Here is a 16,504-nt window from a genome sequence, read left to right as displayed (position 1 = left end):
TGTTATCAAGAATTTGTTTTTTTCTTTTTCCAGTGGGGAGGGGGAGTAGGAGAGACAATAGATTTGTTAATTAAAAAATAATAGAGAAGTGTGTGGGTGCTAAATATTGTACGCACTTTCAGATGAAGTCACATTATTGTTAGCTTTACTTAATTGTTTTGTTACAAGACACCCTCTTAAGGAGTGGGAGTAATCTATAAATGTTTGTAATGTAAATGCCAGTGGCTCCCTATCACTTTCAAGATCAAACGTAAAATCCTCCACAACTTGAAGCCCCGCCCCTCTCTTTCCCCGGCTTCTCACACCTCACACCTCATTCTCTGCTACTCCTCTAGGGCCCAGTGAAAATGTCCCTGCAGCTTTTCTTTGAACCAAAGCTGGCTCTCTTGGCTTGGCATCCCCAGTGCCTGGAATACTCTTTCTCCACCTGCAGGGATCTGTCAAGAACTAACTAAAATTCTGCCTCCCCCAACCTCCCTATATTCTAGTGCCTTCTGTGTGTCGATATTTCCAATTTATCCGGTATATCATTTGTACATAGTTGTTTGGTTATCCCCTCCATTAGATTGTGTACTCCTTGAAAGCAGGGAATGTCTTTTGACTTTTTTTTTTTTTGGTATCCCTGAGCTTAATACAATGCCCGGCATATAACAGGTGCTTAATAAATATTTATTGATTGAAATCAGTGCAACTTTTTTTTTGAAAGAGCAAGTGTCCCAATCCCTTCCTCTGCTTGCAGCTGAGAGGCCTGTATAGCTTAGTAGCAAGGTAGTTCCCAACTGGGTCCAGGAACGGTAATCAATCTCCAACCTATTATAGGAGTGCTTGTGGGTCTTACATCTTTAGGGTTATTGTTAATAATTATACTCTCAAATATAGAAATTGATAATAGATTTGCATATTTTCCTCAGGCTTAACCTGTTTTCATCCTAAGGTGAGAAACTTGCCAGTTTTCATGAAATCTCTCCCTTTCTATGAAGCAAAATTGTGCTTATTTTGGGGGGTTCAGTCAACCAATCACCCTATTGCCTATTTCCTAGAAGATTCCAAGTTGCTGGCTGGGGAGACTGGAGGCCAGTTATACCCCAAAATCTGTTCCTGGGGGGTACAGTAGCTTTAACAGATGAGTGGAGAGTTAAAGGAGGGAAACAACTTTTTGGTTGATGGATGGCAGCACTTTCCAATGCTACCCAGTGGTGTTAGGCCTTGGCATGCTCCCAGGACTAATCCACCTCTAGATGAGTTTCTGGGGTGCCTCCTGGATTAATGTGGAAAGCAAGAAGGCCGCTCCCCAGTAAAGTGTCATTTTATATATACGTAACCAGGTGAATCTCTTGAAGAAATGTAAGACTACACACAAGCATATTCAGTAATATCAGAGTTGGAAGGGTCCTCAGAGACCCCCTAATTCAACCCATACCTGAGATAAGTGGCCACCTCACCTTCTGTGAAGAGGGTTCCCTACCTCCTGAGGCAGCCCATTCCAGGTGTGGGCAGTTCTCATTGTTGGGATATTTCTCCTGGAATCAAACCTAAATCTGCTTTTCCTCCCCACCTTGCTAGTTCTTCCCTGCAGGCCCAAGCAAAAAAAGTCACCTTTAGATGGTGACTATTCCAATGCTTGAAAACAGCTCTTATATAAGGCCCTGCTTTCTGCTCCCCAGCCAAGCCTTCTCTTATTCATGACTCACACAAACACTGGTTATGAGTTTAGGAATGCACACCCTGCCCCTCTTGGAGGATCCCCCTTTTGTCAGTGGGGTAGGTGTGGGTGGGACCTGGGATACTCAGCTGATAGAAGGAGCTAGTGCTCCCATCATGTGCTCTTTTATTTCTGCCTTAATAACAGTGATGATGATGATGGTGATGAAGACAGCTAACATTCAGAGAGTACCTACTACGTGCCAGGCGCTGCGCTGAGCGTTACAATTATTGCCTCTTTTCATCCTCATGACAACCCTGGGAGGTAGGTGCTGTTATCCCCATTTTACAAATGGAGAAATTGAGGCAAAGAGAGGTTAAGTGACTTGCCCAGAGGCATATAGCTGGCCAATATCTGAGGCTGGATAGGAATTCGGGCCTAATCCACTGCACTGCCTAGCTAAGGCCTAGCTGGCTCCGAGGTTTGGCTTGAAAGCAATCCTTCACATGGGCCCTTCCTCATCCCTCCAGTACCTGGTCTCTCCTCATCAAACTACTGGACATTTACTTTTCTGTGTATGCATCGGCCTCCCTCGGAAGGGACTGCTCATTTTTGTCTCTATATTCCCACGCTCAGTGTCATGTGCATAAGCAACATGCTATCTCAAGAATGAATGCATATCAGTGACCAGAACCTGTGCTTGGGGCCTCCTGCCTTAGCGCTGCGTTCTTGTAGATGTCGCCGGCGCGGCACCCCACCAGGACGGGAGGAATCGTGCCATGGCTTAGGCGGAGTAGGTGAAGTACATTTTAGTAGCGACTTTAGTGTAACTGCAAATTTATTTTATGTTTCTAATGTCACCGAAAAGGTACAATTTAGGAACGCCAAAGTCCCATTCTGCTACATTAAAAAACATAGTTCCATAAAAAAAACGCCCTCATTCAACTCCAAGTTTGGATAAATACAATACAGATGATGAAATGTTGGGGTTTTACATCATATCTAACGGTGACTTAGCATAGCAATGCTGCAAACCAGAAGCTTCCAGAAACATTCCACCTTCCAAGGGTCAATAGACAGAACAAAAACTCTGCTCGGAGGTCCCAGGCATGGACAACAACTCTTTACACTCTAATACAGAAGCAGTGATTGCATTAAGGATATTCTGGGAACACGAGGGAACTGACAGAACCAGGGAAGCTGAGATCCACACTGCAGCAGGCAGAGGGGGAGGAGTACCCAATGTGTCAGTCCAAACGAGAAGGGGCAGGGTGACCCCAGGAACCAGGCGATGATGGACAGACCTCTCAAGCTGAAGGGCAGAAGAGAATGATACTCGTATTTCTATGTTGTAAGCAAGTCACCTTGTGTCTTTTGGAAGTGGAAAACCCTTGGTCTGGGAAGGCAGGAAAAGGGTCAGCAGCGAAATGCTTCAAGTCCCTGTTCGTATTGCAACTGCCCTTCTTCTGGCCAGGTTTGAGGCTGGGAGTGGGGAGTAGGTTCTCTATCTATGTGGCCTGAGCAGGGGGCTGTGAACCCTTTGGAGGCTCGGAAGAAAGACTCCCATCTTGCTTCTGCCCATACCTGGCCTGGTGGCCGAGGGCAAGGACCCAGACTGCACGACCACTTATGTTTGGGGTTACGAATGAAGATCTGGTGAGGCCCGACAGGCAGCAGGAGCCTAAAGGTGGACAGTTTTCTTTGGAGTTGAGAATATTCGAATCAGGACCTTGACTATCATGAGTTACATAAAAACAGATGTGGAAAAGTATTCCAGGATTAAAAAAAGTTTGAATCACAGTAGATGCTTAGATAGTGCATTCAATTCACTAAACCCTTAAGCCTGCTGATTAAATAAAAAACATCCAAACTGTTTATCCGCAGGTTCAAACAATGAGTGTCTTCTGAGCTGAGCTGATTCAGGTAAAGAGCCGTTTTTGCTTATGTCGAGTGTCAGAAGCAACGCGTTTCAGATGCCAGGACCAACTTCTTTTACTTGCAAGTGGGAATTCACTGTTTGATTGATACTCAAATGTCAAGTGGAATGAAGTCAAGACTTCCTTGTCACACTGTGTGTACACTAAGGCTCTGTGTGCACGTTGTTTGCTGGTGACACAAACAAAGTACATCTGAACCCAGGGGCAAGCAGGTTCAGATGGGTGGTGGAGTGAAGGAAGAAAAGAAAAGTGAGGGGAGGGGGAAGGGAGGCTGGGACAACCATGTCCATCCATGGTGAAGACACTGAAGGCTTGGTGCCCTCACGTTCAGGAGGTCCGATGCCTGACACTGCCTGGATGGGCAGGTGCCAGGGGGATGGGTACAGGCTGCCTTCTCAGAGTGTTTAAATATTCACATCATGCACAGCTGTGGCAGGTTCACACACTGCAACATAATGGAAAATACTTTCTGCACTGAATCAGGAGCAGGGTCCAAAGCAGAGCTGGAAAATAAATATCTTGCATATATCTCAAACTCTATTCTTTAAACAAAACCTTACACCTCATCAAAGAAGTCAGAAGAAGGCCTGAGGGAAGTCCAGGGCCTTCATCTACAACACCGTTTCATCTCTGAGGCTGAGAACGGAACATCCCATGGAGATCTCCGGTGGACTGTTCTCTTGCCTCCTTAACTTAAGTGACAAAGTCAGAATTCAGACCTGGAGATGAAGTCAGATGCATGGGTTAGGGTTCGGTTAGAGGCCTGGCTCGATGAGACGTGTCAGATACAGCATCCTAAATGGCAAGAGGGAAGATGGCCTCGTCTGAGACTTCACAGGGCCTGGCTGGGGGGGAGGGGAGGGTCAGAAGCATCAGAATTCTACTAACAATCACTCACATATGAATGGGGCATTAATTCTAGGACAAATGCTGCAGGGGCTGGGTTGGGACAGTGTTCATGGTAGAACATTCTCCTTTGCTTGTGCAGCCATGGCTGAAAACATATACTCATGGATGGGAAACTTTATGTAGCTACGTTTATTATTCTTTCCAAGATTCTTGCAAGAGGCAGAGAGATGTGAGACACTGAGTGGAGTTGGGTAAAAGGGTGGGGCGGTTTGGAGAAGAGAAGCATTTCTCTTGACTTGCGGCCGCAAGCCTGGCAGGGAACGGCCAGTCTGACGGTCAGCTTCCTGTTACTCTTTTGCTTCCAGGAAAAGGGTTTCTTGAGGAAATAGCTTTACCTCCAGTAATGACTTGTTGGGATCCAGCTGGGTGACCTGAAATGAGAGAAAGCCCATGTTAAGAGGGTGACAGCACACAAGGTGACATTTCTATCACACTAAAGACTACTAATGTACTCTTCTGTGCCCTTACCTCCCTGTGAGCTAAAAGCTGTTATCTCTATTTTACAGAGGAGGAAACTGAGGCTTAGAGACGGGTAGTGATTTCTGGGATAAGGGGTGGCACAGGGTGTGCACTCAGCTGTGAGGGGAACAAAGCCAAAGTTTGAATCTGTGTGGCCCTTTTAAAAGATGCGTGTGCAGTAAGGCCCTTATAGATAAGGCTGGGTACCCCCTGGCAAGGTTTATTCTGGGGCTGTGTAACAGCTGGGTCTTCAGGGAATTTCTTATCAACACAGTATTTCCCCCATGAGAATTCTGTGCTCCTGCCCTGGCTGACTCAACTCTCCCCATCAAAACCCAGAGCTCCCCAGCCCTCAAACTGAAGGAACTGACATATTCCACCTCTTCCCCTATCCAGGGAAATACAGGAACTCATATTGATGACCCCCAGGCCCAGCTCAAGGTCACCTGCTAGATACTGTTCTTGGTCTTGGCAGGCCCACAGCTGGTTTGGTCTACTACTGATGCTCACATGTTACACTGGGTGTGATCACTGCCTACTCTGGAGTGTGGATCCCTGACAGGTGCTCAACTGCCCATATCCCCTGCGCCAGCCATTCTCCTTTCCTGAACTGTGCTGGCCATGACTACGTCAAGAACCCACCTCTCCCATGGCATCTCTGTTTCTATAAAAATAGCACAGGGTCACCTTAGCTCTTCTGGCTGTTTGGTAACATCCTGTCCAAGACAGTTAGTTTGGTGGTCAGGTACCTTCTCAATCTGGAACCACCAGGCCTTTGCAGCCTTGTCTCATGTCGCCTCCTCCATGTGCTCTATGGTCCCCAGTCCCTGGACTTTCCTTATGCTGTGCTAAATACCTCTCCTTGCGAAGCCATGCCTTCTATGCCCTCTCTCCACTAAATTTCCACCCACCCTTTAAGCCATCTCTTCCCTCAGAACTCACCAAACACTTCAAACCTCTCTAATGAATTTGCCAAGTGTTTTTGTGTATCATAGTTAACTGAGTCTGTGTTGTCTTCAAAAGGGTAAACAACTTTTGCATAAAGTATGTGGGGAAGAGTCATGACTAATAAGGCTCAATGATAGTTTGGGGCCTGGCCATAGAGGGTCTTAAGTGCCAGGCCAAGGAGTCTGAACTTTATCCTGAGGACAAGAGAAGGTTTCTGAGCAGAGGCCTGGCATAATGGGCTTGACATATTAGGGGTACAGACAGGACCTGAGCTCTCATTGGTCCTAGAGGACACCACCCCCCAATGCAGGCTGACCCCTCTGCAACTCCTAGTCAGGTAGTTCTCTAGAGCACTGGGAGATTAAGTGCTTTGTCCAGAGTCACAGCTGTGTATCAGAATTGGAACTCGAACCCAGGTCCTCTTGACTCCAAGGCCATCTCTTTATTGACCATACCATGCTGCCTCTACTGCCAGGCCAAACAGGACTGGGGAATGGGGAGAGGGAAGACATACAGTAAGGGGACCTGTTTAAGACAAAACCAAGAGGCTAATAATAATACTGGCTCTTGGGTACCTACTGACCCAATTACTTCAGAATTCTCATCTGTCCAACTTTTTAAAAGGTTGTCAAATGCAAATGGTGTTGGGTTGGTTGTGTATTACAATAGAAGACAAGATGATGGGATCCATGAGACCCTAAAGAAACCAGAAGAAAGCTTTTGGCTGCTGGGTGGCCCACTAGTGAGGGATTAATACAAAGACAAGACTGTTGCAGGCCAATAAAATGGGAAGAGGCTGTGATCTGTTCAAGGTTTTTATCAGTGATTTGGAGGCGAGTATAAATAGCTGACTCATCAAATCTGCAGATGATAGGCAGCTTGGAGTGACAGCTAACATGGCAGATGCAAGAGTCAGGATCCACAAAGAGGGGGCTACATTACAATGATGCCTCCAGTTGAGTAAGATGAAGTTTCTTCAACGCATTTGTTGAAGATGCCATCTCGTTTCTCTGAGAACTTCTTCTATCAGTGGAGATCACAAGGCATCCACGGCTTCTTGTCCTGTGAAAGCCTCATCTCTTCCACTGGGGAGCCTTCAGCCCCCTCCTGGCTCTGCTCCTGACCTTCTGTACTTCCACACCATGCTCTTGCTTTGGTGCCCCCTCCCTCCCTCCCCCGGCTTTTCAGCTTGGAGGGCAGGGCTGTCTTTCTGCTTATCTTTGTCTCTCTAGACTTGGCACAGTGCCTGGTACACAGTCAGTGCTTAATAAGTGCTCTCCTATGAGTCCTCCATCTAATATGCAGTAGTCTGGGTCCTTCCAGGGTGACAGGTCAGGCCTGCCTCCTTCTCTGGGCACACACTTCCTTGATGATATCCCTGACACTACTCCTTGCACACAAGTCACCATCAGAACCATGCTCTGGCCATTACTCATCTCTCCAATGACCAATGGACTGTTTGCAATGTGGAGTCTCTAGAGACTGTGGTGCTCTGAGCATCACCGGGAGAACATTTTTGTTCAGAAAAAAAAAATGAATTTTTGAATCAATGAGAAGTTTGGGAACACTGACAGCACCGTACAACGTCCTAAGCATAGCTTAGCTTGTCCTCTTCTTTCTGTTAAGTCACGGCCTGAGTAATGCAGTGTTTGTCTGAGACGTGCACACTGAGGGAGGAGCTCGACTCGAGGTCACAGTCTGGAACGTGGAGGCTTCTACCTGACGAGCTCCTGGAGGTCCTGGGGGCTTCACTCCATTTGCAAACAAGGACACATGGGACATTGCACCGCGTGGAGCAAATTCCTCTCTCTTCTGGAACTTGTGCAGGACATCCTCCATGTCAGTAGTGAACGTTTTTGGGCAAGCAAACACCCTGCTGCTTTCTGTATTATTAATGTTTAGTAATCAGAGGGTCACTGAACAAAATTACCTTTGTAGATTCATTTGTCAAGGAATATTGTATCATCTTAAAATCTCTGTGAGAGAATCCCTGTTGGAGAAGAGACCTTAAGGCTGAATTTTGGTCCCTTGAGTCAAATACATTTTTGTAATTAACAAACCATAGGCATATTATGAGTCTGTAAGAAGAAATGACCAATGAAATGTTTCTTGGTGACTTGGGTACATGATGAAGCCAACTCTGCTAGATCCTTTATTCAGTTTTACAAAGAAAACCTATGAACTCTCCTTCCATTGGCAGCAACCTCTTGCCATCTCCTTTCATCGACCATAAGACTACCAATACTGAAGTGATTCAGTTATCCCAATACTAAGCCAAATTGCTTTTCACTGGACAAGGATCTCACCTTTAGGAAACTCAGATCCCCCCTGCCCCCAACCATGAAACAAAGACTGTTTCTTTTTTTTATTTTTGTTATTCTGAATTTGGAAAATACCAACAAATATAAACACTTCCATATACTTAGAATATAAAAAGCTGATGATTATATATGAAACCATGAATCTCTATTGCATATGTGGTATATAATGAATTCAACAGGTTAGTTTTTTTTTTCTTTTTTTGGAGGGGGGAAGGCAGGGCAATTGGGGTTAAGTGACTTGCCCAAGGTCACACGGCTAGTTTTTGTAAATGTCTGAGGTCATACTTGAATTCAGGTCCTCCTGACTCCAAAGCCCGTGCTCTATTCACTGCGCCCCCTAGCTGCCCCTTCAACAGGTTACTTTTAAAGCTGTTCTTGCCTCTGTTCGTGCCTGCTCCTGAATCCAGCAATAGAGGTGAGGTCAGACATGGGCAGAGGAGAGCGGGCAGTCACAAGCCTAGTGCTGGGAACTTGGTCTCCTCTGAAAACGTGCTTCTTCAAATGTCACTGAGAACGGCTACGCAATCCCATCTACAGCATCTTATGCATTTGGACCAGGTGCCCTCTTCCTCATCTTGGGCATCAATTCTTTGTTAGCCAAGTTTGTTAGGTTATTTTCAGTATAAAATTACTCTCCTTTGCAGGGAAAAAAGAGAACAAGAAAGCCGTTCTGCCTTTTCTCCTGTCATCACTATCATCACTCCATCCACTCTAAGCAACTGGATACTCCTTGTTCTTCCAATATAGCTTTTAAAAAAGCTACACTAACTCCACAAAACCTTACTTTCTAGCACTAGTGCACTAAGTAAGGCTAGACAGACAGGGCTGGGTCATCTTTAAAAGTTAAAGAGAGGAGGTTAGATTTGATTCTAGTTTATTGAGTAGAGTAATAACATGGTCAGATCTGCACTTGAAGAAAATCATTCTGTCAACAGTCTGTGGCCTGGAGGAGGGAGAGATTTGAGGTTGGAGACCAATTAAAGGGCCATTATAATAACCTATCTGAGAAGTGATGAGGTTAGCTGTCACCTCAAATAAGATAACCTGTGTGTACACGGAGAGGATTGGGTGTGAAAGATGTACAGAGGTAGAAATGGCAGGATTTGGCAACTGACTGGATATGTGAGGGGAAGGAAAGTGGGGAATTACTGCCAACCTGGGAAGCTAGACATAGTGTAGTGCCTTCAAAAGAAATAGGGAAGTTTTTAGGGAGGTCTATTTTAGACGTGCTGAGTTTGGGATATCTCAGGAACATCCAATTAAAAATGTACAAAAGGCAAATGGTAATAAAGGGCTGAAGCTAAAATAAATAAAAATAAAGAGACTGAGTAGCTAAGTGGTGTAGTGAATGGAGTGCTGGACTTGAAGGCAGAAAGACCTGAATTCAAATCCTGCCTCAGAACCTTAGATGCTATATGAAATGTGAACAAGTAAGTCACATAATTTCTCTGATGCCCAGTCTCTTCATTTATAAAACGGCAGTAATAATAGCATACACTCCATGTGGTATGTATACCAAAATATATAAAGAAAAACTTTTAAGCACTACATAAATGTTAGCTATTATCATTAGGCAGCTGGACAAGTGACCCTGGACAAGTCATTTAATCTGTCTGCCTCAATTTCCTCCATTCAATCAAAATGGGGATAATAACACACTTACCAGCCAGGGTTGTTGTGAGGATCAAATTAGATAATATTTGTAATGCATTCAGTACAGTGCCTGGCACACAGTGGGCAATTAATGAACGTTTATTCCTCCAGGAGAATATTGTACACAGTAACAGCCACATTGTGCGATGACTGACTTTGATAGACTTGGCTCTTCTCAGCAATGCAAGGATCTAAGACAACTCCAAAAGACTCATGATAGAAAATGCCATCCAATCCAGAGAAAGAGTTATGGAGTCTGAATGCAGAGCAAAGCAGACTATTTGCGCGCTCTCTTTCTTTTTCGTTTTGTTTCTTCTTTCTTGTGGTTCATCCCATTGATTCTAATTCTTTACAACATAACTAATGTGAAAATATGTTTAATACAAATGTATATGTAGAGCCTACATCAGATTGCATGCTGTCTTGGGGAAGGGAGAGGGGGTGGAGAAAAATTATAACTCAAAAGTTTGTGGAACTGAATGTTAAAAATGAAAAATAAACATTTTAAATTAAATTTTATGTTTATTTTTAGTTTACAACATTCATTTCCACAAGATTTTAAGTTACAAATTTTCTCCCCATCTTTCCCCTACCCACCACCCTAAAAGAGCAATCCCACTGTATACCCCCTCCCCTAATCTGCTCTCTCCTATATCCTCCCCCATACCCCCTCTGACTTTCCAGTAGGGCAAGATGGATCTCCATTCCCCAATGCCTGTATATCTTATTTCCCAGTTGCATGTAAATAAATAAATAAATATATTTTTTTAATATTTGATTTTAAAACTTTGAATTCCAGATTCTTTCCCTTCTTCTCTCGTTACCCACCCTTACTGGGAAGATAAGCAATTATAGGTTGTATGTGTATAGCTACGCAAAACATTTCCATAGTGAATATATTGTGAAAGACTAACTATATTCCACTCCATCTTATCCTGCCCCCGACTTGTTCTATTCTTTACTTTGACCCTGTCCCTTTTCAAAAGTGTGTGCGTCTAACTACCCTCCCCCCCCCAACCTGCCCTCCCCTCCATCATTCTGCCTCTTATCCCCTTCTCCCCTACTCTCCTGTAGGGCGAGTATGTATTTAGTGTGTTTGTCATTCCTTCCCTAACCCAAATTCAATAAGAGTAAGGTTGACCGATTCCCTTTTGCCTTCCTGTTCTTCCCCTCCTTTGTAAAAGTTTTCCCTTGCCTCTTCTATATGAGATAATTTACCCCATTCTGTCTTTCCCCATCTCCTCTCATTATATTCTTCTCTTACCTCTCAATTTCACCTTAAGTGTCATCCCTTCCTATTCAATTGATTCTGTGCCCTTTGTCTATGTGTACCTGTACACATATATACACACACTCACATATGTATCCATATGCCCATATACCCTCCTATATAGACATATATGTATGTATACATATATACATAAATAAATTAAAAAAATAAATGTTCCCTTCCTCATACTATTTTTTTTAAAGCAATCGGGGTTAAGTAACTTGCTCAAGGTTACATGGCCAGTTATTTCTGGGTGTGGTGCTGAGTATCTGAGCCCGGATTTGATTCCCAGGTCATCCCGACACTGGAGCCGGTGCTCTTACTCGCTGAGCCACCTGGCCATCCCTAAATAATTGGGGTTAAGTAACTTGCTCAAGGTTACACGGCCAGGTGTTTCTGGATGGGTTCTAAGTGTCTCAGCCCGGGATTTGATTTCCAGGTCATCCCGACACTGGAGCAGGTGCCCTTACTCACTGTGCTACCTGGCTGCCCCACTTTTTTTTTTTTTTATAGATTTGGGAGTCATCAGCATGACAGTTTAACTCAAAGAAGCTGATGAGGTCATCAAGAAAGAGTATAGAGAAAGATTATATTTACTGACATAATAATGTGACTTTTGTTTTTATAATTTTCATAATACTGAAGGTACTCTGCATTTCAATTCAACTTGGCCATAGTGCATCTTTTTAATGTTTCTATAGACTATTTGTGAATATTTTATTCACTAATGTTGGTGCTGATACTCATTCAGAATATTGGGCTATAACATTCTTTCTGTTTTGTCTCTCTCTGGTTTAAGCATTAAGATCATATTTGTATCATAGAAGGAATCTGGTAAGATCCTTTCTTTACTATTTTCTTATATAGTTTATGCAATATTGGAATTGTTCTTTGAATGTCTGATGGAATTTAGTTTTAAATCCATTTCACCCTGGGTTCCCCCCCCCCCGAATTCCCTTTATCTCTTGTTACTTTCTTTTCTGAGGGTGGTTTATTTAAATCAATTACTATTCTGTTAATGTTGATATTTTATATATATATTTTTTACACATTCATCCGTTTTATCAGTTTCATTGGTATGTAATCAGGCAAAATAATTCCTTATAATTTTTCTTTATTCTTTCTGAATTCTTTTTTTCCTTCTATTTTTAGATACTGGCAATTATTTCCCTCTCTTTAAGATTAATGTTATATTATATTAGTCTTTTAAAGTTCCTACTGATAATTAATAATTTACTATTTTTATTCAATTTTGTTCATCTCCTTTAATCTTCAGAATTTCTATTTTGGTGGGGCTATGGGGGGTTGCTTGCTTTTCTAGTCTTTTATATTTTTCATGATTGTTGAATACTTGATTCATATATTCCTTCCTTCTCTCTTTGGTCGATGAAAGCATTCAGAGATTGCAGACTGTATCTTAAAAGTTTTGGTATATTGTCTCATTGTCATAATTTTCTTTGACAAAATGTCTATTTCTAGACAATATAATTAATGTTTTTACTATCATTATTTTTATTGTACTATGGTCAGTAAGCAATGTGTTAAAACAATTATGCTTTTCTGCCTTTGGTAATGAAATTTCTATGCCCTTATATTCAATCAATTTTTGCAAAAGAGGCCATACGAGCAGATAAATATGTGTACTTCTTTCTATTCCCATTTAGTTACCACCAGAGATCTGGCACATCTAACACTTAAAAATTCCATTTACGTCCCTACCTTCTTTCTTTTTTACATTTTTTGTCAGATTTGGCTAGATCTGAAAGGATTAAAGTTCCCACAGTTTTTGTTTTGCTGTATACTTTTAATGAAGTTAATGAACTTTTCATTAGTAATCAGTAACAGTGCCATGTGATGCATATTTATTAAGTATTGATATTTCATTGCCCGTGGGGCCTTTTATTGTTGCTGGAGACTCTAATTTTTATTCTATGCAAATTTTTATGTTTCACAGGTATTTCTTGTAAGCAGCATATTTTTTGATTTTGCTTTCTAATCCATTCTGTCATTCTCTTCTGCTTTCTGGGTGAGCTTATGCCACTTACATTCACAGTAATGACCGTGAATTGTGATTTCCCTCTGTCATATCTTCTTATACAGTCTCCTCTCTTTGCAACCTCCTCCCTCTTTACAAAGAATAAGAAAGTGATAAAAGAAAGGTAATGTGATCAACACTAATGATTTACAACTGAACATTTGCTTGAACACACTAGCTCAACTTCACCCATATCATGATGTAATGCAAATGCCATGCACGAGCAGCTTTCCAGAGGACTGCTACTGTGAACAGCTTTTAAGGTTCTGATTACATAGTATAGTGAACACTCTATTTATTCCAAAACAAATCTTAGCAAAACATTCACAGTAAATCAAGGTACAGGATTCACAATGTTACAACTTATCACAGAAAACCACAATATAGTATTCTCAACAGCTTATCATTAAAATGCCACATAGTTTTCACCAAAGTGGTCACAATATTTAGAACAAAGAACAATCATCTTAAAGTCTTCCCCTCATGGGGCACACTAAATTAACTCAATCAGTCACTTATTCAGCAATCAATTGCTAAGTATCATTAATCACTAAGTCCAATTGTTAAAGAATACACAAAGGTCTTCCTTTTAAACTCCTACTTTCTAATCCACCTTCCAAAGTTGAAATTAGTTTTGTCAGGTGAAGCAGTGGGTAGAGTACTGAGCCTGGAGTCAGGAAGATCCACATTCAAATTTAACTTCAGAAACTTACAAGCTGTGTGTTCCTGGAAAAGTCACTTAACCTGTTTCCCTCAGTTTCCTCAATTCTAAAATGGGAATAACAACATCTACCTTGAAGAGTTATTTTGAGGATCATGTGAGATATTGTAAAAGTGCTTCACACATAGTAGGTGCTATATAAATGTTTTTTCCTTTCCCCCTACCTCCCTTCTTTCTTATGACTATTCCTTCTCTAACTCCAGTCTCCCTCATATAAAATAACTTACTTTCCTCTCTGTCCCTGCTTGTTTCTTTACTGAATTTAATATATTTCTATATTAAATCCTATGTGTGTATGCAGTCCTTTGCCTGGTTCAGATAAAAGTGAGGTTCATGTGATGCCCCTTCCTCTCCCCTTTTCTTCCTACATTTGTATATTCTTCTCATACATCCCAATTGTGATTAGTAAGTTCCAATTCCTTATTCCTCATTTCTTCCCTAGTATATTTCTTTTTTTTTTTTGGTCTTTATTAATTTGTTTGTTTACTTTTAGTTTACAAGATTCAGTTCTACCATTCCTTGAGTTTCAAATTTTCTCCCCCTCCCTCCTGTTTTCCTCCCCCTCCCCCATGGTGGTATACAATCAAGTATAGGATTTGCAAATATTTTCACATTAGACCTTAGTCAGGTTATAAAGAAGGATTGTATCAGATGGAATGAACAATGGGAAAGAGGAAACAAACTCAAACAAGATAAAGAAAAAGAGCAGGTAGTTTGCTTCAATCTGGATTCAAACTCAGTTCTTTCTAGTTCTTTCTCTGAATATAGACATCTCTCTCCTTCATGAGTCTTTGAGTTGACTTATAACCCTGCATTGCTGAGAACAGTCCAGTCTATCAAAGTTGGTCGTCACACATATGTTGTGTCTGTATTTGTATACAAATTTCTCCTGGTTCTGCTCTTCTCACTTAGCATCAGTTTGTATAAGCCTCTCCAGGTAAATATGAAGTCCATCCTCGTTTCTTTCTATGTCTCTCTTGCATCTCATAATTGGAGGTTGAATTTTCCATTGAGCTCTGGCTTTTTCATCAGGAAGTTCTGGAAATCCATTATATTGTTGAATGACCATCAGTGCCTGGAAGATTATGCTCAGTTTCGCTGGGTAGGTGATCCTTCTTTTGCCTTGAGAAAAATCATATTCCAGTTCCTCTGATCTTTCAGTGTAGAAGATGCCAGATCCTGTGCGATCCTCACTAGTCTATTTCTTTATCCCTTCACTTTCTTGCCCCTCTTAAGGCCATCAAAACAGAACAAAACTACCCACAGGCACTGATTGTCTCTCCCCCCCTCCCAGTTCTCCAGCAACACTCTCAAGAGACCCCATTCTTCATCATAACTTATCTCCTTCTATTTGTTCAAATGTATTTACTTTTTAAGGTTTCTTTTGGCTCCTGTGCTTTCATTTTAAACTATCTACTGAGCTACGGACTTTTCATCAAGAATGCTTGAAAGCATTCTATTCAAGTCAGGGTCTAATTTCCCCCATGTAGAAAGTCTCTAAGGGTTAAGTTATTCCTCATGGCAAGCCTTCATCTTTTGCCCTGTGGAATACTGTATTGCAAGATTCCCTGGCATTTATTGCAGCAGCTGCCAAGTCTTGCATGATCCTTTACTAGGCTCTTTGATGCTTGCAGTGTATTTTCTTTGACCTGAAAGCTGTTGATGATGACATTCATGGGACTTTTTAAATTTGCAATTTCTTTCAGCAAGTGATTAATAGATCATTTCTATTTTCACTCCACCCCCCTCTGGTTCTAATACATCTGGGTAGTTTTCACTCATGATATCAGAATATGGTATCTACAATTTAGTTATTTTTTTGTGGGGGGGGGGAGGGATTGGTCATAATTTTCATGTAGTTTAAAGGTTCTTAAATGATTTATTCTTGACTTTTCCCCCAAGTCAGCTGCTTTTTTTAAGAATAAAATTTAACAGCTTATATTTTCTTCAATTTATTCAATCCTTTCATTTTATTATAACATTTTTCATTGAGTCACTGAATTCTATTTGTTCTAATTTTCAAGGCGTCTAGGTAAGGTTTTCCACTTTCTGTCCTAAACTATTTATTTTCTTTCTAGGCATTCTTATAATTCTTGGGGCCAACCATGTAATTTTCTTCCTGTTGTAAGTTGTTGTGGAATTACTCTTTTCTTCTGGGCGTACTTCTCGATCACCTTTTGACTCATACTATTTCTTTGAGTTTTGTGTTATCTCCAGCTTCAGTTTCTGATTTGCTCCTTTGAGCCAGGTTCAGGCTCTAGCCCTTCTCACATGCTTTCATGCATGATCAGGCCCTGCTTAATTGTGACTTCTTTTACCTGGGCTCTTGCCACTGATGGCCAGGAGAATACTGGCCTTCCATAGCCTTCCATGATTTGGTTTAGGACCCTCTGGAACACTCTGGTTGGCGTGCTGGGCGCTTTGTCATGGTCAGTGTCGTCCTCATCTCTTCATTAAAACTATTCCGAACGCTGAGTTTGAAGCCCTAAGAGGGCTCCCTGACCACTTCTGGTCAAAGTGCTGTGAGTTTCTAGTCTTCGAGGAGTTTCCCATTTACTCATTTCAGGCTTCCTTACCCCCAGGACAGAGGGCTTCAGCCTTGAGCTGGA

At 41.9% G+C, this 16,504-nt stretch overlaps 1 protein-coding gene across 3 annotated transcripts in view; it reads right to left on the bottom strand.

Annotated features, from left to right (window-relative positions):
* Nucleotides 1-2,462: 2,462 nt before the first annotated feature.
* The window catches only part of LOC138165359 (FAS-associated factor 1), a 419,204-nt gene continuing 405,162 nt past the window's right edge, over nucleotides 2,463-16,504 (bottom strand). For all 3 annotated transcript variants that reach the window (XM_069093610.1, XM_069093612.1, XM_069093611.1), the window contains one exon: nucleotides 2,463-4,859. In XM_069093610.1, the coding sequence (XP_068949711.1) occupies nucleotides 4,776-4,859 (84 nt within the window). In that variant the 3' untranslated portion in view covers nucleotides 2,463-4,775. The remainder of the gene's footprint in view (nucleotides 4,860-16,504) is intronic.

The sequence above is a fragment of the Petaurus breviceps genome, unplaced genomic scaffold (genome assembly GCF_028583685.1).
Source record: "Petaurus breviceps papuanus isolate PSGF00001 unplaced genomic scaffold, PetGlider_PUasm1.0 208, whole genome shotgun sequence".
In the NCBI taxonomy this organism is placed as follows: Eukaryota; Metazoa; Chordata; class Mammalia; order Diprotodontia; family Petauridae; genus Petaurus; species Petaurus breviceps.
Note: the sequence above shows the minus strand (reverse complement) of the source record. Positions and strands in the feature narration are given on the sequence as shown.